Source organism: Chlamydotis macqueenii, chromosome 2 (genome assembly GCF_036417535.1).
Source record: "Chlamydotis macqueenii isolate bChlMac1 chromosome 2, bChlMac1.mat, whole genome shotgun sequence".
Lineage (NCBI taxonomy): Eukaryota > Metazoa > Chordata > Aves > Otidiformes > Otididae > Chlamydotis > Chlamydotis macqueenii.
The window spans coordinates 159,602,777-159,625,632 of record NC_141557.1 but is presented as its reverse complement, the minus strand read 5'-3'; the positions used below and the strand labels follow the sequence as shown (position 1 = coordinate 159,625,632).

Here is a 22,856-nt window from a genome sequence, read left to right as displayed (position 1 = left end):
ACCACTGCGGCTAGCGTTTTCTTTTCACTTTCTAAAACTTTTAAGTGTCTGAAATGAAACACACGGTATCCTCTGATTGACACTGTCAGTTCTGAAGAATGAGCTGCAGAAATACTCTTTCTGTCCTTTAGCGCTATTTTTATATGAAGCTTGTCATTTTAAACGCCTTTGCAAAACGTGTTGGCCGGTTTAGGGTGATTCAGACTGTTTTATGTTGGTTTTGGCTGTGCATGCCAGAGACTGTGCACTAGGTGTCACCATCGGTCCACTTCAAAACTCCCTGTTTGTTACTGGGATGCAGACTTGAAGTCGTTGGGAGCTTAGAGAATTTCTGCAGCGGTTTCTTCTTGGCTGTCCGCTTTCAAAGCGAGATTGTCATTGAAACTTGGGAGGAAAAAGGAATGGTTTACTGGGGATTTGTGCCAATGTACTGAGAAGCTAAAGAAGCACATGTTGGTAGTTCCTTATCAAATTTGTTTCAAATTTATGCCTAACGGGGCTTTCACTAAATTCTTCATCGCTAGTTGTTGGTCTGCGTGTGCATTGTATCATGGAATAAATATTTTGTGGTTTACAAGATGAGATGCACATAAAAATTGAGACAATAGTTCCCTTGCTTGAGATGTCAAGATTAATAATTAGGTTTATTCTAACTTGCTAAATCAATAGATATTGGGAAGTGGTGTGTTTTTGTGTTCTTATTATGCACATTAATATAATGCTAAATAGCTTCCATAAAATGTGGAGCTGCTTAGCTGTTACTGACTGTTTTGACCATTTATTTGTTAGTTCTGCTGACAAATAAAGTTGATAGATCTGTCTTTGCTGCTCTTGTTAGCTGTTGAACTTGAAGCAAGCTTAGGTTTTCCTGGTAGTAGAAGCTGTCGTGACTGGCTGTATGCAAAACCACTGGCCTTCTCTAGTGCTGGAGATGTCTGTTACATTTTTTTTTCCTCCTATTTTTTTTTTTTTAAATCAGATATATGCTTTAAAGTTTTATTTTATTAAAAGCAACCTTTTTCTCTTTTCCCTTGAAATTTCAGCTTTCAGAAGAAGAAAAAATCCAGCGTTACAGCATTCTTTCTGAGCTGTATGAACGTATTGGTTTTCACCGCAAGTCTGCTTTTTTCAAGCGTATAGCAGCGATGCAGTGCGCGGCACCGAGCATTCCAGAACCTGGGTGGAGGGCCTGCTATAAACTGCTTTTGGAAACTCTCCCCGGCTATAGCTTATCGTTGGATCCTAACGATTTTAGCAAAGGTAGGAATCTCTGGGAAAGTATGGATTTGCATCCTAGGTCACTCAGCTGGCTTTCTGTAACTAATTTCTGTGAGAGATTTCAAATAAAACCAAAATCCTTTACCTATCTGAAATGAATTGTGGCAAATGGAGCAGTTCTTTAGAATGGTACCTTCACTTTTTTTTTAGTGTTGCTTTCAAGAATTTCAAATTTGTGAGAGCTACTGCTGAATGTGTTGTGTTTTATTTATGAGAGCTTCATTCCTACTCTCTTTCAAAAATGTCTTTGCTTTTTATTATACGCTTCTCAGTACAAAAATGTCATATTTAATTTTTGAGTATTTTTTTCAATTAAAGTGCCTCCAACTTGTCTACCAGAAATTGTATTTCTTTTGGTATTTGTTGTTATTTGACCTTATAATCAAAGAATGAGAGATTCTTTTACATACTTTTGTATATAGATACACATATATATGAACATATAATGTAATTATATCTCTATCTGTAGGGTCAAAAATGTCGCGTTTGCCACAAATTAGATCAGAGTGGTGTTATCTGTAAAACTAGCATTTGGTTAAGACATTTCAACAGTTTTTAGATGCTCTGTGTTTTTTGAATTACCGTTTTATCGCATCTGTTAAAAAACAATGCAGAAATAGCCCGTAACACATGCCTGCTCTTGTAGCTGTTAAATACTGTGTTCACTTTCTGTAAGCTGTATGCTGCTTGCTGCTCTTCTTCAGGTAAGTTGTGTTTGAACAATTTTATCAATATTATCTAAAGCTGTCTATAAAGTATTAGTTTAAAAACTTTAAATCTTTGTTTTTATATACTGTGATACATTTTGCTTGTAGAGGCAGAGACGGCTTATATGCTGCTTGGGTCCTCTTTTTGAGTAAACCTTTCCATGTAGCCCAAAAACTTGCATTATTTTTGCATGGTACCATTTTTGGGGACCATTCACTAAATGTAGCTGCAGAAGTGGAACAGCAAGCGATGGGCTGAACATGGACTGATGGAAAGGAGGTGGGGTTCACTGGAAGAAAACTCTGAACTGGTTTATATAAGAATGAACAGCATTGAGCCCCCAGCGGAAGAAGGACATGGGCCAGTTGGAGAGGGTCCAGAGGAGGCCACGAAGATGATCAGAGGGCTGGAGCACCTCTCCTATGAGGACAGGCTAAGAGAGCTGGGGCTGTTCAGCCTGGAGAAGAGGAGGCTCCAGGGAGACCTTATAGCGGCCTTCCAGTACCTCAAGGGGGCCTACAGGAAGGATGGGGAGAGGCTGTTCTGGAGGCCCTGTTGTGACAGGACTAGGGGTAATGGTTTCAAAATAGAGGGACGTAGATTCAGATTAGATATTAGGAAAAAAATTTTTACATTGAGGGTTGTAGAGCACTGGCCCAGGTTGCCCAGAGAGGTGGTGGATGCCCCATCCCTGGAAACATTCAAGGCCAGGTTGGATGAGGGTCTGAGCAACCTGATGTGGTTGGAGATGTCCCTGCTCCTTGCAGGGGGGTTGGACTGGATGGCCTTTGAAGGTCCCTTCCAACCCAAACCATTCCATGGTTCTACGTGCTGGGTCACTTAGCTGCATTGCTGTGCCTATCTAGTCAATTCAGTCAACGGAGAACATGGAAATACTCCACTGACCAGGCACTCTGTGCTATTTTCCAGGCTGCCTGAGCTGCATTTATGATTTCCATTGCTGAAACAGGCATGTAGACAACCTGCTCTGTATGTGAATGCTTAGGGTTTTTTTTTAAACTGGTATGATTTTAGCAGTCACCGAAAAAAATGATATCGGAAAGAAGGCAGAAAATGCCAGGTGGACTAGATATAAAGGTATTAAGAGTCTGGGAAGAGGGAATGTGCTGGAAAAAATACGCTGTGGCTTATGATCATACAACCCTAACTATTCTGTGATTCTATGATGGAAAAGGAGAAGATTGGGATGGGGCTGTGTTGGGAGAAGAGGTTGTAGAAGTTCTGCAAGAACTGATGATTGCAAAAAAAAAAAACAAACAACAAATTAACATGATTGGTGTTTATCTTTCATTTTTAAGTTACCTTTATGTGGCACTAAAGTGCTTTGTCAGATTTTACCCCTAAAGTGGCTTTTTCAGAGACATACGGAAAGATCGCTGTAAAATTTTAAGAACGGCTTGATAAGAACAATATTTCACACATGGAAAATAATGAGACTCTTGTGAGCAAAATATAAACTCTCAAGGTTTGGTTGCAGTAAATATTTCTAGAAAAGTTTGCCAAATGCGGAAGGGTAATATTAGAAGGAAGGCTGTTTAGAAGTTTATGAATTATTGCCCATCTTGGAATATCTGTTATCTAAAAATTATGGCTTTTGCTTACTTCTAAAAACAGATCTAAGTTTCATGAAGAGTACTGCATGTTATGTTTCTGAAAGAAAAGTTACATTATGATGATATATTTATTGTTACCATAGATACTTTGCAAATATGAAATAATTTATAGTCCGAAGCTTAGTTTTTAAAGACTGAAAATCAGGAAATGTGCCTCACATCCTGTAGTTTTATTGCTTTTTACTGACTTTTAATGGCCAGGAGAGCATTTAGAGAAAATATTTCTTGCCTGATCTTCAAAGAGGGTTAAGAAGTACTTGATACGGATAAAAATGAAGTTTCTGTGTGAAATCTTGTGATTTTCTTGGTCAGAGAATTTAAAAAATATAAAACTGGAAAGGTTTTGTGTATCGTTTTATTTTTTACTTCATGGGAAATGTAAACTTCATTGTCTAAGTTCTAATGATAAATTTATTAGTTGATAGACAAGCACATAAAACAAAAATTGCTTTCACATTTAAATATTCAAACAGACTCAAAGATTCTATTTTTTCTTTTTTTTTTGAGTACAAGATTTGGATTTTGTAATTATTGTTTCCCTTGGGTGATTTATGTGTATATATATAATTAAATTACTGCATGGTATATAAAGAAAACCACAACCAGTTGGTTTGTGAATGACATAGAGCTTTAAAAAAAAAATGTCTGCTTACTTTGTAGGAACTCACAGAGGATGGGCTGCAGTACAGATGCGTTTGCTTCATGAACTGGTGTATGCTTCCAGGAGAATGGGCAATCCTGCTCTGTGTGTCAGGCATCTGTCTTTCCTTCTCCAGACCATGCTGGATTTTCTTTCTGATCAAGGTATGATTTAAAAAAAAAAAAAAAGCAGATATCTGCACTTTCTTCTGTCCTACAGTCAAATAATGTGACTTTGTGTTGAAATATATTTAATTTGAGAAGTAATGGAGAGCACAGAAGTTAGGGAATTCTGTGTATGCGTGAATAATTGATGGTAATCGATCACGTATACAGTGTTATTAGTTTTAAATATTACAGTGTTCCAATCTTGATGTGTAGTATCTAAAATAAAGCTGTCTTAAATGTTTTCCATCTGTAGATTGACTGCCTCAAGCCTAATGCTCTATTTCCTTAGGATTATGATCAGAGGTCTTAATTTGTGTGTGGATTAAAAGAAGTATTATTTGGAAATATTAGCAGCCATCGAGCCTTTGTAAGTGGTATTAATGAAGAGACTGAGAGTGCTTGAGGTTGAAAAGTAAATTCAGAAGAGTGTACTGTAGCTCAGAGTGAATCTGCTAGGAGTTTTCTGATGTGAGATGTTTTCTGGTGACACATTAATAGTCTGGATACAGAAGTCACCTAACGGAGCAGGCACAATCCTTGTCCCCGTGTTTGAGACCGTGAACTTGTAGCCGCTGAACACGATGGAATTGAATTCAGCAGTGTTTAACTAGGACAGCAGGCTTAAGTTTCTAGAAGTAAGATAAGTTTCTGTGGTTTCTTTGAATTTGTGGGTTTTTTTTTAATTCAACAGTAAATTTCGGTGCGATTTATTAAATTTGTCAGTTGATAACAATGGAGTGAATGCGTCTGTGGATGATTTTCAGAAATAGTAATGATATGAGTGAGGAGCCTTTTGCAGGGCTTGAGGGGGGGCATGTAGCACTTACAAAATCACCTGGAAAAGCGAAAGATGACAAATATTTGATTTGTATTATGTTTCTTAGGAAAAATGTTTCAGATAGATTTATCACCCAGAATAAGATGACAGAATTAGTGATGAAAGGTTTTAAAAATGTTTTTGATTTGCTGTAAGCTAGTGAAGGGTGCATGTTTTTTCAGTTATTCCCTTGTTTAAGATAAAGAGGATGGAAGTAAAATGATCCTTTTTTTTTTTTTTTTTTTTTTTTTTTTTTCCCCCCCTTTTTTTCCTCCTTTAGTAATGGCCAGATATCTGTCCTTGGTGGCTCCTGCAGCAAAGAACTTTGCTGGCAAGCTTCAGGTCTTTGCTGCCAGTGAATTCCCTCTGTTTAGTGGCTCAGATCAGTAGTGAAGGAAGGAGAGGAACTGATAAACTGGAATAAATTATCTTTCTGTCTGTAGATCTTACTTGCTGTCAAAAGGTCCTTTGATTTTCCTGGACTTTTAATGAAGTTTCCTTGATTTATGTATGGAAGGCTTGGCTGAAGACAAGGCTTTAAGCTCTTTTACTACACATGTCCACGTATGGTATTGCTAATCCCTAATCCTAAAAAAGATTGAAATCTTAAAGAGAAGCAACTTTTGTGTTTCTTGTCTTAGGACATTGTATGTCTGAGTAAAGCTTCCAGTTTGATAAGACCTATGGTAAGTGTGATGTTTAGTGTCTTTGAAAAATCAAACTAAATGCTCTCCAGTGTGTTTGAAAAGTAGATGAATATTTTTCTCCTTTTCTCCTGAAGACTGCAAGTCCAAAATAGAACTTGCAGTTGTGTTTGAAGACTTTTATTGATAGCATGTTGCTCAGACACAGTTAGTGGTGTTCTAAACGAGCCAGAGTGTGGATGACAGTGCCAGAAATGTATTTCTGGCTTGTATTTTTTTTTTTTTTTAATTCTTCTGAAATTGATACATTAGTTCAGTTGAAGTTGAGATACTGGGACTTCAGAAAACAGGAAAAAAAATGATGGGGTTTAGTCGTTATAATGAAAGATCCATTAATTAGAAGCTTTTGCTTCTATTCATGGAATACAAATGCATAGTTAAAACTGGTTTGTGTTTAAAACAAAATTTTCTTATATTTTACTTGAATGACACTTGATAATTATTTTAAACCACAACTTTTGTATATATTTACATGAATTATGATTTCCAACCATGGAGCCTGGCAAATCTGAATAAAAGGTATCATCAAGGAAATGGGGGATGTCTGTCTCACTATTTTAACAACGTGGAAGCTAAGAGTCTGATTTAAAATTAAACTATTTAGTTACATAAATATATAAAATGCAGTCTTCTGTTTAGCAAAAGGAGGTACCAAATTCTGCTAATCTCAAGTCATCATGTTTTAATGTTAACAAGCCCTTGAGAATCACTCTTTCTTTAAAGAAGAAATAAATGTGCGATTTCAACGTTGCTTGGAATGAAATCTTTCTCTTTTGCGTAATGCTTCTTGAAACATAACACTGTGTGTACGGCTTACACTGAATTTGATTTGGGTAAGGTCAGATACTTGGAAAAACCCTCAATATTTTATTGTGATTCTTTATTGATAATATCCGTAGTGCTTAAAAGAAATTTGTATTGTGTGCAGATGATTCTGACTTAGCTCATTTATTAGGGCCTGTCTAAACACAGAGATTTTTGTTGTGCTTTAGTTCTTTTCAGCCTCCTAGAGAGATGATAGGCCTCAGATTTGAGATACCTACTGATCTGTTTTGTACTTAAACTACTGGTTCTGTGATGGTTCTGCCTTGCATGAAACATGCAGACATCATTTTTCATCTCTTGACTAGTGTTCTGGATGTCTTTATTCTTGAGGTGAGTGACAGTAGGTGATGGAGAGAACAAGACCTAGAAGAACTTCCTGAAACGTGCAAGCGTGCCTTCCTGTCATTCCTGTGTGTGGCTGATGCCTGTATGATTGGACACCACTGTTAGTTCCAGCTGCCCTCCCTGTTACCAGCTTATGGGAGAGAGATTGGTTCACAAATTCAGCAGGGGTTTGAGATTGTGGAGGGTACTATGAAGGTGTACGTTGGCCTTTTGACACCGATTCTACCTGTTGGTCCTGGATAGTCAGCAGGCAAAGGTAAAAAGACAAACGACAATGTTCCATATTTTTTCTTCTCTCCGTCGTGGTTATTTATTTTGAATACAGCCTACATGATTGTCTGAGCTCTCTTGGGACCCTTTGGGTGCTTCTCTAGCCAACTGGATTGGCAGCACAGGGACTACTACAGCACTAGCATGGCCTTTGGTGGCTCAAAATGTCTGTTCTGCTGCTCCTATCATTCCCTAGATTAACATGAATACTCTCTTTAGAAACAGAACCATATTGGCTAACAGTTTGAAAAACAACCATGTGGCCTCTAATTTATGTACGTGTTTACCTCTCAACATCAGAAAGAGAATAGTGCACCAGAAAGACAGAGAATAGTGGATATCACAGAATCATGGAATGGTTTTGGTTGGAAAAGTCCTTAAAGATCATCTAGTTCTGACCCTGTGCCATGGGCAGGGACACCTTCCACTAGACCAGGTCACTCAAAGCCCCATCCAACCGGGCCTTGAACATTTCCGGGGATGGGGCACCCACAACTTCTGTGATGTGATTCTGAACTCCGTGGTGGTTATTACTTGGCACTTCAAAATTGTATGACATGTTGATCGATGCCATGCAAACCTTAGAGGTTTCTAAGTTTGTCTCCAGGCTGTTTTCCTCCTGAAAACAGTCTTTCAGCTTCCAGAAGATGCTTATTCTCAACCCGTAATGAGATCATAATCCCTGATGAAGAATTTCTGCCAAAATTTATGCTGAATGCTGTTTCAGTTCCCCTCATCCTCTAGATCACTGGCGGTGGACCTGTCAGTGTTTGCTGGGCAGACCACTTTGATGCTTTGACAGCTTAGAGTTGCTGGTAGCTGGAGGACCAGGCACTGCATGCCAATAATTTGAGATCGCGTTCACAGCCTTTTCATCCCCCTTTCAAGACTGCTGTGCTCAGGTGATGGCTGACATGTCAACTACTGGGGTGAGGTCTGTGCTTTTTGCAAACAAGTGATGAACTTGATCTAAGAAAAAAATCCCCAAACCTTGTTTATCTTCAGAAATTATGGTTAAGCCTGGACTGATTGTAATTTGATCATGTCAGACATGGTGGCTGACAACTCTTAAAATACGCCTTTCTATCTTCCAGCTTGAAAGAGGAAACTATGCAGTATTTTACAGACAATGTTATTTATAGAACAGATTGCATATGCATTCACTTGGTGATATTTAAATTTCAAATTGCTATATAGAAATATAGGAAATAAGAAAGAATATTAAACTGGGCTCGTAAAAATTGACCAAAAGCTAGACCAAAAGTGAGCGTGTAAATGCCCTTAAGCGTAACCCTTCTGCCAAGCCTGTATTGGCAGCAATAAAGACCAGACTCAATTTCTGAGGATCTTTACTTAAAACATTGTCTTGAATTTCCATCCATACACCTGGGACAATAAACCAAGCTGCATGGGCACTTGGTGAGTTATACTTCTCCACAGAGATTGGACTAAATGGCATTTCACTGGAGAAAAGCATAAAAATAACCTATAAATAACTGCTGCTACTCTAGAGCATGGAATAATTTAATACCACCTCTTGTTTTGAGGAACTGCTGGAGCAACTTGCTACTGTGTGTTCACTTAACGATATTCTGTTCTCTTGTTTGTGTCTTGCTATGATGTCCTCATTTTTCCCTGTTTAGACTGCTGTAGAAAGAGTTCTTGAAAGCTTCAGCTCGTTTCCTTTAGTTTGAGCTGGTGTCTCGCCATTGCTCCCCTCTGTTTTCCATTCCTCCTGCCTATTCCCATAGTGCTCATCTTTTTTTTTTTTTTTTTTTTTTCCCTCTGATCTTTGTATTTAGATCTCAGGAAATAAGATTATAAATACTAAAAAATAAAATTTGTAGGATAAACAAATATGAATGCTTGATTTTAAAATAAACAAACTACCATGCTAGGAGTATTAAACTTTGAAAGGAGTTGATACATAAAAGTAAAGATGCTAATTGGAGGAAATTAAAAGGAGTGGCATGTTTGCTGGTAGCGTGGAGACTGCTTAAAGATGTCATAGTAGATTCTCAGTAAGCCTATTCTCCTTCTCCATTGAAATAAATAAAAAAAAAAAAGAAAAAAGCAAGGGTAGTTAAACACCAAAATAAATGCAGGTGGGGGAGAAAAGAAAAAGTTTACTGTATGAAAGTGGATGTTGTGTCCAAACGTAGAAAGTAGAAGGGAGTGTCAACCGTGATAAGTTAAATGAGGTGGGGGGAGGAACATAAGCTCCGAAAAGATTTTGAAGAGTAACTTGCTGAACTCGTGGAAGCTAATAACCTCTTCAAAGATATTAGAAGCAGGAAGCCTGCCAGAACTGAAACATAACTGAGGTATAAAAAGAGACACTCGGGGAAGATTGAGCTGTATCTGAAAATTTTGATCAAGATTCTGTTTTTAGGAAGGAAGATTCCAAGGTTTGGTCCTTCCTCTACAGAGAATAAATCTGTGGAGTTCTTTCGAAGTGGAATTAGAAGTGGTTTTTGGTGGGGAGTGATCTGTACTGTAAAATGAGTAGTAATACATTTCAGGTACCAGATAAGATTCAAAGATGCTACAAGAATTCTAAGATTAAATAGTTGAACTAATAACAGTTGCAATTAATGTATTTCTTGAATTGTCTTCATTCTCATTTAAAAATTACAAATTACAACTGTATCTTTGCATTTTTTAAGAGTTCAGAGAGAGATGGAAGTTCTTCTAACTAAATGAAGTGGGTTTGTCTTCAGTGTAGATGTCTACATCGTAGGCATCCTAATGGTCCTGGCCATCGCAATCCTAGTGATTCTTTTGACAAGATCCGTTCAAGTAAGAGATCCTGTCCTGGAAACCTTTTGTTAGAAGGTCTGCTTATGCTGACTGTCGCAAGTAATGCCCTGAGGTGTGTGTAATGTGGGCACCAACTGCTTTGCTCTGGAGCTTCTCTCCTTTTGTGCTGCAGTACTTGCTAACGTAGACGTAGACTGTCAGTACTTTGTAATATTTTGTAGTCATAAGGAACATTATTCCTGAATACTGCCTTTAAATTAGGACAGCATTTCCCCTAGGATCCCCTGGATTGTGTAAATTAATTTGTAGAAAGGTAAAAGTTACTGATTTCAAGGGTTAGAAAGAATGAAGCTTTAATCCTATTCAACAGAGAATATAATGCAAATTAAAACTTGATGTAAACTTCTGAGTTGAATTGAGACTTACTTACCTGACATTAATGAACTGATTTTAATGCACTTGTATTTTAACTGACAAAGTACCTGCAAGTTGTTTTTGCCTAACCAATACATCTTTCAAAAGGGAGCTAGTTTGGTTGGTCTTAAAATATTAAAATAAACCGATTTCAGGATGGAGACTGAAATCTGCAGTATAATTACCAGGGATTATTTATAGGAGCAGGGTAGGTTCTTAGCCATTCATTGGAAGTCTTTGTACAGTTTCAGCATAGTGCCGTATCTTACCTGTGTACATATATATAAAACAGTATATGTGTGCATATATATTAAAGAATGTAATTGAACAGACTTGTCACCTCATGTGTGTTCAGTGTATAGCAGCGGCTCAATGTGCTGTAAGAATGAATAGGTTAAAAAAGCTGGAATGTAAATGTTTTCTGACACACTGTGATAAAAGACTTCCGAGATTGCACGTGAAGTAGGAGGAAGATTCTTAGAAGCCACTTAACTCTTCTTATTCATCATGGTACCAAGAATTTTGCAGCTTTTCATCCAGTTCTGTGTTTTCTTCAGATGTGTACTATAAAACTTGAGCACTGTTACATGCTCCTGTTGCTGGGAGATGTTCACCTGCATCACTTTTCCCTGCTTTTTTAGAAACCCTTTTTCTCTTTTTTTTTAAATTCAAAGTTGTAGCAGCAGGGTAAAACTCTCTGGACTTGTTTTATATTTTTTAAAATCTCTCTCTGGAACTGGTGCTTTCTGGGGACAAGTTGGCTTATTAAATAACTTTATTGAAACTGCTTTATTAAAAACTTGTAATTTGTTTTCCTGAAATACGTGTCTTTTAGACTACGCAGAAAGTGAAGACTGCCAAGAGGAAAACCACAATGCCTGTGTATGTTCATGTACTTCAAATATTGATCTGCTTATCCTTTTGTTCCTTGAGTAACTCTGGTTTGGATCCTAATTCAGTGAATTTATTGTTTTTGAAGTGGAATTAATAAATGAGGCTGAGTAAACTAGCAACAGCGATAAAAGATTTAAATTCATTTGCATAGTACAAAATATGAAGACCAACAATTTTTTTAGTCATGTGTTATACGAAAGAAAAACACTGTAATGTAAATCAAGACTGATCCAAATTTTCTAGCATTATGAACAAACCTGAAAGTCTTTCGCACATGGTTTACCTTTGTTTAGACTTGCATGTTGATGCAGTACAGACAAAAACTCCTCCAACACCACATCCAAATCCTTAGGTGAAACAGAATCATTACAATAAAGTGGTGCATTTCTTCATGGCAAAGCTTTCCTATTAATTTGTATAAAGTCATTAATGAACAAAATGAAGTTCCTGAGTTTTAGCTCAAAATTCCGATCTTCATGTAGTTACCTCTGATTTCTGAAGAAGCCTCATTTTATCAATTGAGGGAAAAGATACAAGCGTCCAAATGAAGACAAGGTGCAAAGATTTTGTTCCAGAAAAAGAGATCACTTTGGGAAGAGATACTTTAGTGCCAGTATGAGGAGATGAAGAATTTGTGCTGTATTTTTAAAAGCTAAGGGTTTTGCACTGAAGGAAGCTATTTTAGGAGATGCTGTATTAACTATTTTACTAAAAATCAAATACATTTTGTATGACACTTAACAGACTGAATACTGCTCTCTTTAGCCTGAAGCCAAATGAAGGCACTGGACTCAAGCTGCTACTGAAAGTAGCAGTTTATATGTAAAAAGAAATGTCCATGTTTAAAAGAGGATCATGACTTCACTTGGTGAACTGTCCGTATGAAGTCCATTGAGTATGACTGGATGTGCTAAAAAAAGAAGACTAAGATTTAGGAATGATAATCATAGAATCATAGAATGGTTAGGGCTAGAAGGGACCTTTAAAGACCATCCAGTCCAACCCCCCTGCAAGGAGCAGGGACATCTCCAACCAGATCAGGTTGCTCAGAGCCCCGACCAACCTGGCCTTGAATGTTACCAGGGATCGGGCATCTACCACCTCTTTGGGCAATCTGTGCCAATTTTCCACAACTGTCATTGTAAACAATTTTTTCCTTCTATCCAGTCTGAATCTGCTTCCTTCTGTTTTAAAACCATTACCCCTCGTCCTATCACAACAGGCCCATCAGTTTCTCCCCATCTTTCCCTCAGGACCTGTGGATGCATTTCATCAGGTCCCATGGACTTGTGTACCTTCAGATTCCTCAGATGGTCTTGAACCTGTTCTTCTCCTGCAGTGGGCAGTTCTTTGTTCTCCCAGTCCTGCTTTTGCCTTCTGTGAATTAGGTGATGTAGCTAGAGCCCTTGCCAGAGAAGACTGAGGCAAAAAAGTCATTGAGCACCTCAGCATTCTCCATGTCCCAGGTACTGAGGTCTTCCATTTCCTCCCGGTGAAGGCCCACATTCTCCCTGGTCTTCCTGTTATCCTGAACATACCTAAAGAAGCTTTTCTCATTGTTCTTGATATCCCTGGCCAGACTTAATTCTGTCAGGGCTTTAACCTTTCTTGCCTTATCCTTGGCCACCTGGACAACCCCTCTGTAATCTTCCCATGCTACCTGTCCTTGCTTCCACCCTCTGTAGGCTTCCTTTTTGTTTTTCAGTTAGTCCAGGAGCTCCTTGTTCATCCATGCAGGCCTCCTGGTGTTTTTACCCAACTTGCTCTTCATTGGGATGCATCGCTCCTAAGCTTGGAGGAGGTGCTCTTTGAGTATCAACCAACTTTCCTGGGCCCCTCTTCCCTCCAGGGCTGTATCCCATGGTACTTTGCCCATCAGATCCCTGAAGAGTCCAAAGTCTGCTCTCCTGAAGTCCAGGATAGAGAGCTTGCTGCACACTCTTCTCACTGCCCCAAGGATCTTGAAATCACCATATCATGGTCACTGCAGCCAAGGCTGCCCTTCATTTCCACATCCCCTGCCAGGCCCTCCTTGCTGGTGAGAACAAGGTCCAGCATAGCACCTCTCCTTGTTGGCTCCTCTGTCACTTGTAGGAGGAAGTTGTCATCCACACATTCCAGGAACCTCCTAGATTGCCTATGCCCTGCCATGTTGTCTCTCCAACAGATGTTGGGATGGTTGAAGTTCCTCATGAAGTCCAGGGCTTGTGACCGTGAATCTACCTCCCTCTATTTTAAAATCGTTACTCCTTGTCTTATCCCAATCAACAATGAAGTTTTTTTTTTTTTTTTTTTAAAAAAAAAGGATTGGAAAACTCAACTGTATGTTAGTTGAGACAGCTGACATTGTAAGTTTCCTGGCAGTTGTCTAATTTTGTAAACAATTAAACTATCCTTTCCCGAGCAAGTCTTTTCTCTTTGTATCACCGATGGAGGCATTAAAACTTTGGATCATCTTAATCCTCTCTGGCCGAATTCCCGTCACTTTGCATAACAGTATGTTGGGACAAATGTCCCACAGAAATTAGCATGTTGTTCTTGCCATCTTCTGTCTCTGTGCTTCTTTCACCCAAAATACAAAATCAGTTGTGTTTCACAGTTATGCCATCATATCTGTAAATTTTTACAAAGCCTGCTTTGCTCAGAAGCAGCTTTGCAGCAATCTTTACCTTTTTTTTTTTATTGTCATGGAAGTTATCTATGCTCTCTTTGCTCCGCTTTATGGTAAGATAGGTCTGCTGGTATTTCTTAACATGAAGTAATCATTAATGTTGCTCAGTGGTTTACATATTGATTTTGTAGGTATAAAATATGTTTTTGTAGTGTTCAAAGTACATAGACATCTGAAGTTCTCAGATACGGTGGAGAAGTAGATACTGAAATTTTAATGGCATGTTTCTGAACTCTGACTTCAGTTATGTCAATTCTTTGTGAGATTCTATCTAAAAATGTTTTTGTGCTAGCTGTGAATTTCAGACTGACTGTGACTTAATTTGCACACATCTTACATGTGTACATGTACATGTATGTGTACAGGCTGAGAGAGTTGGGGCTGTTCAGCATGGAGAAGAGGCTCTGGGGAGACCTTATAGTGGTCTTCCAGTACCTCAAGGGGGCCTACAGGAAAGATGGGGAGAAACTTTTCAGCAGGGCCTGTTGTGACAGGATGAGTGGTAATGGTTTCAAAATAGAGAGAGGTAGATTCAGATTAGATATAAGGAAAAATTTTTTTACCCTGAGGGTGGTGGAACACTGGCCCAGGTTGCCCAGAGAGGTGGTGGATGCCCCATCCCTGGAAACGTTCAAGGCCAGGTTGGACGGGGCTCTGAGCAACCTGATCTGGTTGGAGATGTCCCTGCTCCTTGCAGGGGGGTTGGAAGGGACCTTCAAAGGTCATCTAGTCCAACCCTAATCATTCTATGATTCTGTGATTCTATTCCAGTGTAACTGGCAGGTCAGACTCAAACTGTTCCCTTTCTTCATTCTTACCTTGCTGTAGGTTGTTCTGCAAGGGACACAATGACTCAATCCAAACAAGATCAACCAATGGTTTGCCAGAGAGCAAATGTTGTATTTTTAATATTTGACTGTTTTTAATGGGTAGTGACTGTGACTGAGTGCAGACACTTTAAATTTCTTCAAATATTCAAGAGCTGAAAGGTACAGTTATAGTAATGTGTTCTTCTAATGTTCTCTGTTATCTGCCAAGGCGTGAAATGCTGTATGTGCGATACTGATAAGTCATGGCTACTGAAGTAAAACAAAATCTTAGTCCATGGGTGACCTTTTTCCTGTCCTGGTCTGATTTTTCAATGGCTCCAATTTTTTTTTTTGTGAAATACTGCTTCCTATTATTAGCAGGAAGATTTTTCTTTTTCATATTGAGTAGCTTTCAGTCAGTATGTTGGGTTTGTCAATATGTGGGGTGGAGCTATGGTCGCAGCTTCTGCGAGAAGCTGTTAGAGGTTTCCCCTTTGTCCGGTGGACCTGGTTGACTCCAGGGCAGACCCACCAATGGCTGGGGCCCAGCCAGTTGATGACAGTGATAACTGACTGGTAGCTGAAGAGAAGAGAGGATATGTGAGAACATGAGGCCTGTGTCTGTAAAGAATTTCTTGTGAGAGGAACGGCTGCAGACGCCAAGGTCAGTGAAGAAGGAGGGGGAGGAGTAATGCGGCTCCTGGCCGAGATTCCCCTGCAGCCCGTGGTGCAGCCCATGGTGGAGCAGGTTGTCCCCCTGCAGCCCATGGAGGCCCACGGAGGGGCAGAGATCCACCTGCAGCCTGTGGAGGCCCACAGAGGAGCAGAGATCCACCTGCAGCCTGTGGAGGACCCCACACTGGAGCAGGTGGAGGCCTGAAGGAGGCTGTGGCCTGTGGAGGGCCCTCTGGGGCAGTTGGTTCCTGAGGGACTGCACCCTGTGGAAAAACGACCCACGCCGGAGCAGTTTCACGAAGGACTGCAGCCCGTGGGAGGGACCCCACGCTGGAGCAGGGGAGGAATGTGAGGAGTTCTTCATCCAAGGAGGAAGGAGCGGTGGAAGACAATGTGTGATGAACTGACCGCAACCCCCATTCCCCTTGTGATGCTCTGGGAGGGAGGAGGTGGAGATAGTCTGGTATGAAGTTAAGCCTGGGAAGAGAGGAGGGGTGAGGGAGAGGTGTTCTTAAGATCTGGGTTTTTTTTTTCTCTCTCATTATCCTGCTTTGATTTTATTGTCAATAAATTGAATTAGTTTTCCTCAAGTCGAGTCTGTTTTGCCTGATAGTAACTGTGGAATGATTGTTCCCTGTTCTTATCTCAGTCCTTGAATTTTTTGTCATATTATCGCACCCCCATTCCCTCGGAGGGCAGGGAAAGTGAGCGAGCGACTGCAGAGGGCTCAGTCTCGAGCAGGGCTAAACTACAACAGTCACAAATGGTTTCTAACTGTGCAACTGAAGCTTTCAGATTTGGGACAAAACCAACGTTCGTTGTATTGGCATGAAGCAGTTAAGCAACAAAATTAGCAAGAATATTGGTGGACTTCCAAAATTTAAAATTTTCAGAATCAGTCAAAAAAATGTAAGGAAATGGGGAAATTGTACTGTGAGGTTATACTGGACAAACTGGGAAGTATGTGCTTGAGTGGCAATACTGACTGTGGCTCTGTTCAGCTTGATTTGGTTGTAGCCATTCTATGATCCTGATCTTTCAATGAGTCTGGAGAGAAACTGGAAAAAAAAAAAAATCCTGAATGTCGTTGTTCCCAATGTGAAAATAACCCGTCATTTCTCACTCAATAAATGAGTCTCTGATACCTACAGAAGAGTATCCAGTAGTGTTTCCAGCTGCAGTGCAGGCTTTTAAAGCTGTTGAGGTGAATTCACAGGTCAAAGGATCAAGTGGTGATTGCTTTCCTGCTGACGTGTACGAGCATGAAGAAGCGAGGTGGGTAAAGACCTCCAAGAGCAGCTGTTTGCTATCCTTTCTTTGCAGAGAGAAAGAAGTACTAGCCGTAAGTGTTTTGGTCACCGTCAGGCTTCTGAACTGTGGGTCAGGAGACTTGGTGGTTGAATAGATCCTCCCAGGAGGTTGATGCAGTTTCTGATTGTGTCAAAATATGATTACAGCCAGGCAGATGCTAGGAAAATTCAGAGCTGTTTGAAAGCAGCAGTCTGTAGCGGGTTTTTTGGCAACTGTTAGGCTTTGCAAATTTGACTAAGCAGAGAAATTTGTATCAGTCACTCACACCAGAGGTCAGGTAGTAGAGGCGCGCGGTCAAGGGAGAAAGGCTCCAACGTTTGCTTTCAGGCCTGGCTCTCAGGCAGGATCCACGCAGCTCTTGCTCTTTTGCGTTACGAATGCTTCTCGGTATGTCCTGTTGATGCAGATTTCTCGAGCATCCCAGCTGAGATGCAGTGCTAAGTAAAAAGTAATAGAGCTGCTGGCTTGGCAGCAGCATGTTATAAACTGCATTTCATACAATATCAGCATAGAAAAATGTCTTGTTTCAGCCTTGTCTTTGCGGAAAGCATGCTGGGCTTCTACTGTGAAATAAAAATGTGACTTTAAATCCTATAAGCAAATGCTTTTTGCAAGTGGCAGCGTGCTTCGAATACAGTAATTGACAGCGTTTCGCACTGGGAGATGAAAGCTGATTCTTCAGAATGACAGACCTCTGGTTTCAAGCAGAATTAAGCGCGTGCTGTAGTGTCGTCTTCATCACTCTTGGTAGCTGTGATGCTTTCCATCTCAGTAGACTCTGTGTACTGCGCACCCTCGCTCACATAACGTGACAAATAACATCCTGAATGCTGCAGCCTGAAATTTTTATGAAGATACTCAGTCTTGAACTGCTACAACTCCTGGCTTTGTTACGCTGATCGGAGTGCGCGTGTGTGTCTAATAATGTGTTTTTGGGAACATTTCCTACATGCAATTAAAATGTGGTGAGTGGCTGAAGAGACAGTTCAGTGAAACATAGAGGCAAGGCAATTTGTCAGTTATGTGTCATTAATTTCATAGTGAAGGCAATTACAATCAATGTTTATTTGCTTTGAAAGAGCATGTACTCACGGCCTTACCAGCTTACAAACTGGATTGATGTGGGCAGCACAAACATCGGTGGATTTTTGTGCCTTTCAAGGCCCAAGGTGGTGTTGTGGGCAGTGGCATGCTTTACAGGGTATTTTTCTCTCATTTTTTTTTTTCACTCCTACCTCTCACAGCTGCATTTTTTACCCTTAAGTATGTTATCACGGAGGTGCCACCAACATAGCTGATGTGCCCAGCTTTGGGCAGTGGTGGGTCCATTTTGGAGCTGGCTGAAACTGGCTCCCTCCGACATGGAACTACTCCTGGTCTCTGCTCCCAAAGGCCACCCGTGCAGCACCCCTCGCTACCAAAACCTTGCTGCAAAAACCCCAGTACACTTGTCAAAGCTGGTTTTTTTTTTTGGGAAATCAATATTTGCTATCACCCTTCCCTTTCTTATTTTGTTTTGTCGTTGAGTATTTTGATCTCTGAAGTATTTTCTAAAACAGTTTAGTTATTGAATAATTATTTTTATTGGTAGCACATTCATGGAGGAGTGATCACTGTGATTTAAAACCACACAGGTCTAAGACTTTCCAGCAATCTCATTCTCCCTTCTAAACACACACGCTCTCAGACTCTCATTTCATCAGAGAAATATAATTTTGTGTTCAGGCCATGTATTTCCAAATAGACTTTTTTTTTTTTTTTTTTTTTCTGGAGACGCAATGTATACAATTGTTGAAAATAACTGTTGGATAAAATTCATAGTCATTTATTATACATTATTGAAGATAACCCAAATAACATATATTTGTTCAAATGTTCTTGTATTTTTAAGCAAAACCAAAGAAAAACTTTCTTTCTGGTTATTATGATCTAGAAGCATAATACAGTACAATTATTTTAAGAATTAGATAATTTTAACACAGGGTAACATCAAAAGAAATTTGTTTCTCTTCTTTGCCTTTGGTGTTGTTTCAGCTAATGTTTCAGAGCAGGGCTTGTTCACATAAGAATGCTGTTGTTAATGACCTGAATAGTTTGGGTTGGAAGGGACCTTCAAAGGCCATCTAGTCCAACCTCCTTGCAAGGAGCAGGGACATCTCCAACCACATCAGGTTGCTCAGAGCCTCAGCCAACCTGGCCTTGAATGTTTCCAGGGATGGGGCATCCACCACCTCTCTGGGCAACCTGGGCCAGTGTTCCACCACCCTCATTGTAAAAAAATTATTTCTTGTATCTTGTCTAAATCTACCTCCTTCTAGTTTAAAACCATTACCCCTTGTCCTGTCAAAACAGGCCCTGCTGAAGAGTCTCTCCCCATCTTTCCTGTAGACCCCCTTCTTGCTTAGGCTCCCTTAATTATATTCGATTCATCCATTAGCGCTTCTGAACAGAACTCTAAGCATTGTGTGCAAAAATTAGTTGTCGTTCCATTAGAGTTATTTTGTATAAGTACAAAAAAACAGGTAAAACTTTAGGTTACAATTTCATCTTATACTTTTGTTACACCTAAGTTTGAAAGAGTTTTTTAAATTTTATTTTAAACAAATTTATTTTCTAGAAAAGAAAGATGTAACACAGAGCTTGGAAAGCTACACAGCAAAATGCCCCGGTACGATGGAATTCATCACTCTTCCAGATGGTTTGAAGTTACCTCCTGTTCCATTCACCAAATTGCCTATTGTGAGGTAAGATTCCAAAATAAAACCTTTAACTTTTCCACACTACCTGCCAAATCTTAAAGGATACTGAAAGGATGTAGTCTTCTCAGTTTACGTAAGTTCTTCACAATAACATGGAAAAATGTCAAGATGTCAAATTGTTTTGAGAAGTTCTTGGGCAAAAATAGAGCCTTTGAGCAGAAAATACTTTCTGTGGCTTTCACTTTCAGAAGGTGAGGTTTGTTGTTTGTTTCTGTTACAATCGAAGAAAAGTATTTTGTAATTGCAGCTGAGATATAAGTTAGATACCTGATCATACTGAAGGCCCACGAATGGGATGCTGTCTCCATCCATGGAGCTTGGAACTCAGCTGGAACTGATGCCTTTTCTCGCTGTTTCTTTCCAGATGCTGCATTTTCTAGCCGGCACCTTCACTGGCCTATTCTAAATCTGTGTGCCAAGGCACATCGTGCAGTCAGTCCAGTGAATAATGTCTTGTTTAGATGAAAGCCTAGCATGAAGTATTAGAGAGAGTCAGAGGCAGAGAGGAAACAGCCATTGGGCATCAATAATAAAAGAAAAGGCAAAAAGAAAATCTATGTCAAGAAATGGCTTTTTGAAGGAAAGATAATTGCTATTCAGAAAAATATAGTAGAAGTTATTGAAAAGAGTTCTCGTAGAGATTTGCGTTCCCAGTGGGATGTCATCAAACATTTGATGAAGCAAGAGTTCTGGTGTCACAAAAAGATAGTGAAGTGTATAACTGAAGAGTGAAAATTGTATTTATTTTCAGATTACTTTTTAGTCTCTAAAATGAAAATGCATGTTTTACTCTATAACCATTTTTCATGATACGACTAGTTTTACTATGTTCTCTTCAAGTTCTTGGTGTTTTTTTGTTTTTTGTTTTTTTTTTTCTGTTATGGAAGCAAGAGACCGTGTCTATTTTTGGTGCATTTAACATGCTGGACTGTTCACACTAACAGTTTGTTGTGGGAGGTGCTCTCTTAAGGTGAAGGTTTGACTGTGGTTGTAGTGGTCAGATGGAATTGTGTCTGGAATCAGAATGGTCACATCGTTTCCAGGGTGTCCTGGAAACAGTGTTTTGTCCCCTGGTTGGATCAAGTACAAAGCTGTGCACTGACAAGCCACCTGGGTCACCCCACTTTTAACGTGTACTCATGGGGGGAAAAAAGCAACTTCCCTGAGGTCTTCCAACACTGGCCCCTCCGTTGATTCAGTCAGCACTGACAAGCCATCTAAGATGGCTTTCATGGAGTCATAGAATTGTTTGGGTTGGAAGGGACCTTCGAAGGCCATCTAGTCCCACCCCCCTGCAAGGAGCAGGGACATCTCCAACCAGATCAGGTTGCTCAGAGCCCCGTCCAACCTGGCCTTGAATGTTTCCAGGGATGGAGCATTGATGTCTAGCTATCCTTTATTTAAGCATGATATTCTTTATAGTCTTCCTGGTTTTTTGTGTGTATCATGTCTTTTAACTAGATGCTTGGTCTATTTTTGGTGTGCTTTAAATATTACCATCTTTTCATGTATTTTTCTTTTAGCCTTTGGAATTTTTGGGTTTTTTTTTTTTTTTTGATATTTCAAATACCATAATGCAATCTGGACAGCTCCTTGATGAATTTTTATTGCTTTTGGTGAAGCTTCGGAAATGAAAACATGTTGGATTGGAAAGTATTTCATTGTTGCATACTACAAAATCATCATCTAGCATTTTCTCTAATGCAAAATAAAAGAATTTATTCTTTCTATTATAATAGATGCAGTATTCCCATTTTCATAATTTATCTGTGTTAAAATTAATTTTTTTTACTAATATACTTCAGAAAGAATTTTCTTCCTTTTCACCACTGATGTCTTTTAGTTGTACTTAAATACTTTTTTACTGCTTTAATTTTATTTGGTGCCATTTTTTTCCTTTCCTCTGTTTACTTAGTAGAGTGGAGTTTTTAAAAATTATTTTCATTTCCCCTCTAAGCAAGGTTGTTTTTAATTAACAAAACTTTCTCCGAATACAAGATTTTGTCTTCTGGGAAGCTAGTGAAATTATTTTGTAATTCCTAAGTGTTGTTCATTTGAATTCAGTCAGGCTGGGCCAGGGGCTAGAAAATGTACGTTATTGAAGTTTTTCACACAAAGGAATTAAAAAATTTGCCATGTTCTACGTATGACCTGGGAGGGTATAAATTGTCTAATACGTGGTTGAAGAACATTCATTCCTCAGTCATGCGTTAGGATAAAACAGGTGGCCCACCACTGTTTATATGATAGTGATAAATGAGCCAAAGCACTTCTTTCCATATATAAAATAATATTCCTTTTTATTAGCACTTCATGAAATTTAATATTTGCTTCTTCAAATAAGTATCATTCACATGCTTTGCTTTAAGTTGCATTCTAATTTTGTTACAAAATTCTATCAGAATATGAAATATTCATGAATCTGTCGTACTTTCTCTTTATTCTTTAGGCTTGTTGTCTGTTATTTTGCATTTGATTGCGATGCTGACACTAAGTATCACCAGCAGATAATAGATGGATGTGATTTATTTCTTGTTCTAAAATACTTTTACTGTTATCTCGTAACTTCTTATCAGGTGTTTTACATCACAGAGATAACATGTCAGTGTAGAGTTACTCTTAACAACTTCATTATTTTTCAGCAGTAGCACATTATCTTTGAATGATGCAAGGTCCTGCACATGGGTCAGGGCAATCCCAGGCACAAATCCAGGCTGGATGGAGAATGGGTTGACAGCAGCCCTGAGGAGAAGGACTTGGGGATGCTGGTGGATGAGAAGCTCAGAATGTGCTGGCAATGCGCACTTGCAGTCCCGAAGGCCAACCGCATCCTGGGCTGCATCGAGAGCAGTGTGGCCAGCAGGTCGAGGGAGGTGATTCTGCTCTGCTCTGGTGAGACCTCACCTGCAGCACTGCATCCAGCTCTGGAGCCTCCAGCATAAGAAGGACATGGAACTGTTGGAGAGGGACCAAAGGAGGGCCACGAAGATGATCAGAGGGCTGGAGCACCTCTCCTGTGAGGACAGGCTGAGAGAGCTGGGGCTGTTCAGCCTGGAGAAGAGGAGGCTCCGGGGAGACCTTATAGCGGCCTTCCAGTCCTAAAGGAGGCTTATAAGAAAGATGAGGAAAAACTCTTCAGTAGGGCCTGTTGGATAGGATGAGGGGTAATGGTTTT

The 22,856-nt window shown here is 39.6% G+C and overlaps 1 protein-coding gene across 5 annotated transcripts in view; it reads left to right on the top strand.

The window, feature by feature from the left end:
- Positions 1 to 22,856, top strand: part of TRAPPC9 (trafficking protein particle complex subunit 9) — a 482,809-nt gene that overhangs the window by 26,337 nt on the left and 433,616 nt on the right. For all 5 annotated transcript variants that reach the window (XM_086741312.1, XM_086741311.1, XM_086741313.1 and 2 more), the window contains 3 exons: positions 1,044 to 1,260; positions 4,281 to 4,424; positions 19,540 to 19,666. In XM_086741312.1, the coding sequence (XP_086597438.1) occupies positions 1,044 to 1,260; positions 4,281 to 4,424; positions 19,540 to 19,666 (488 nt within the window). The remainder of the gene's footprint in view (positions 1 to 1,043; positions 1,261 to 4,280; positions 4,425 to 19,539; positions 19,667 to 22,856) is intronic.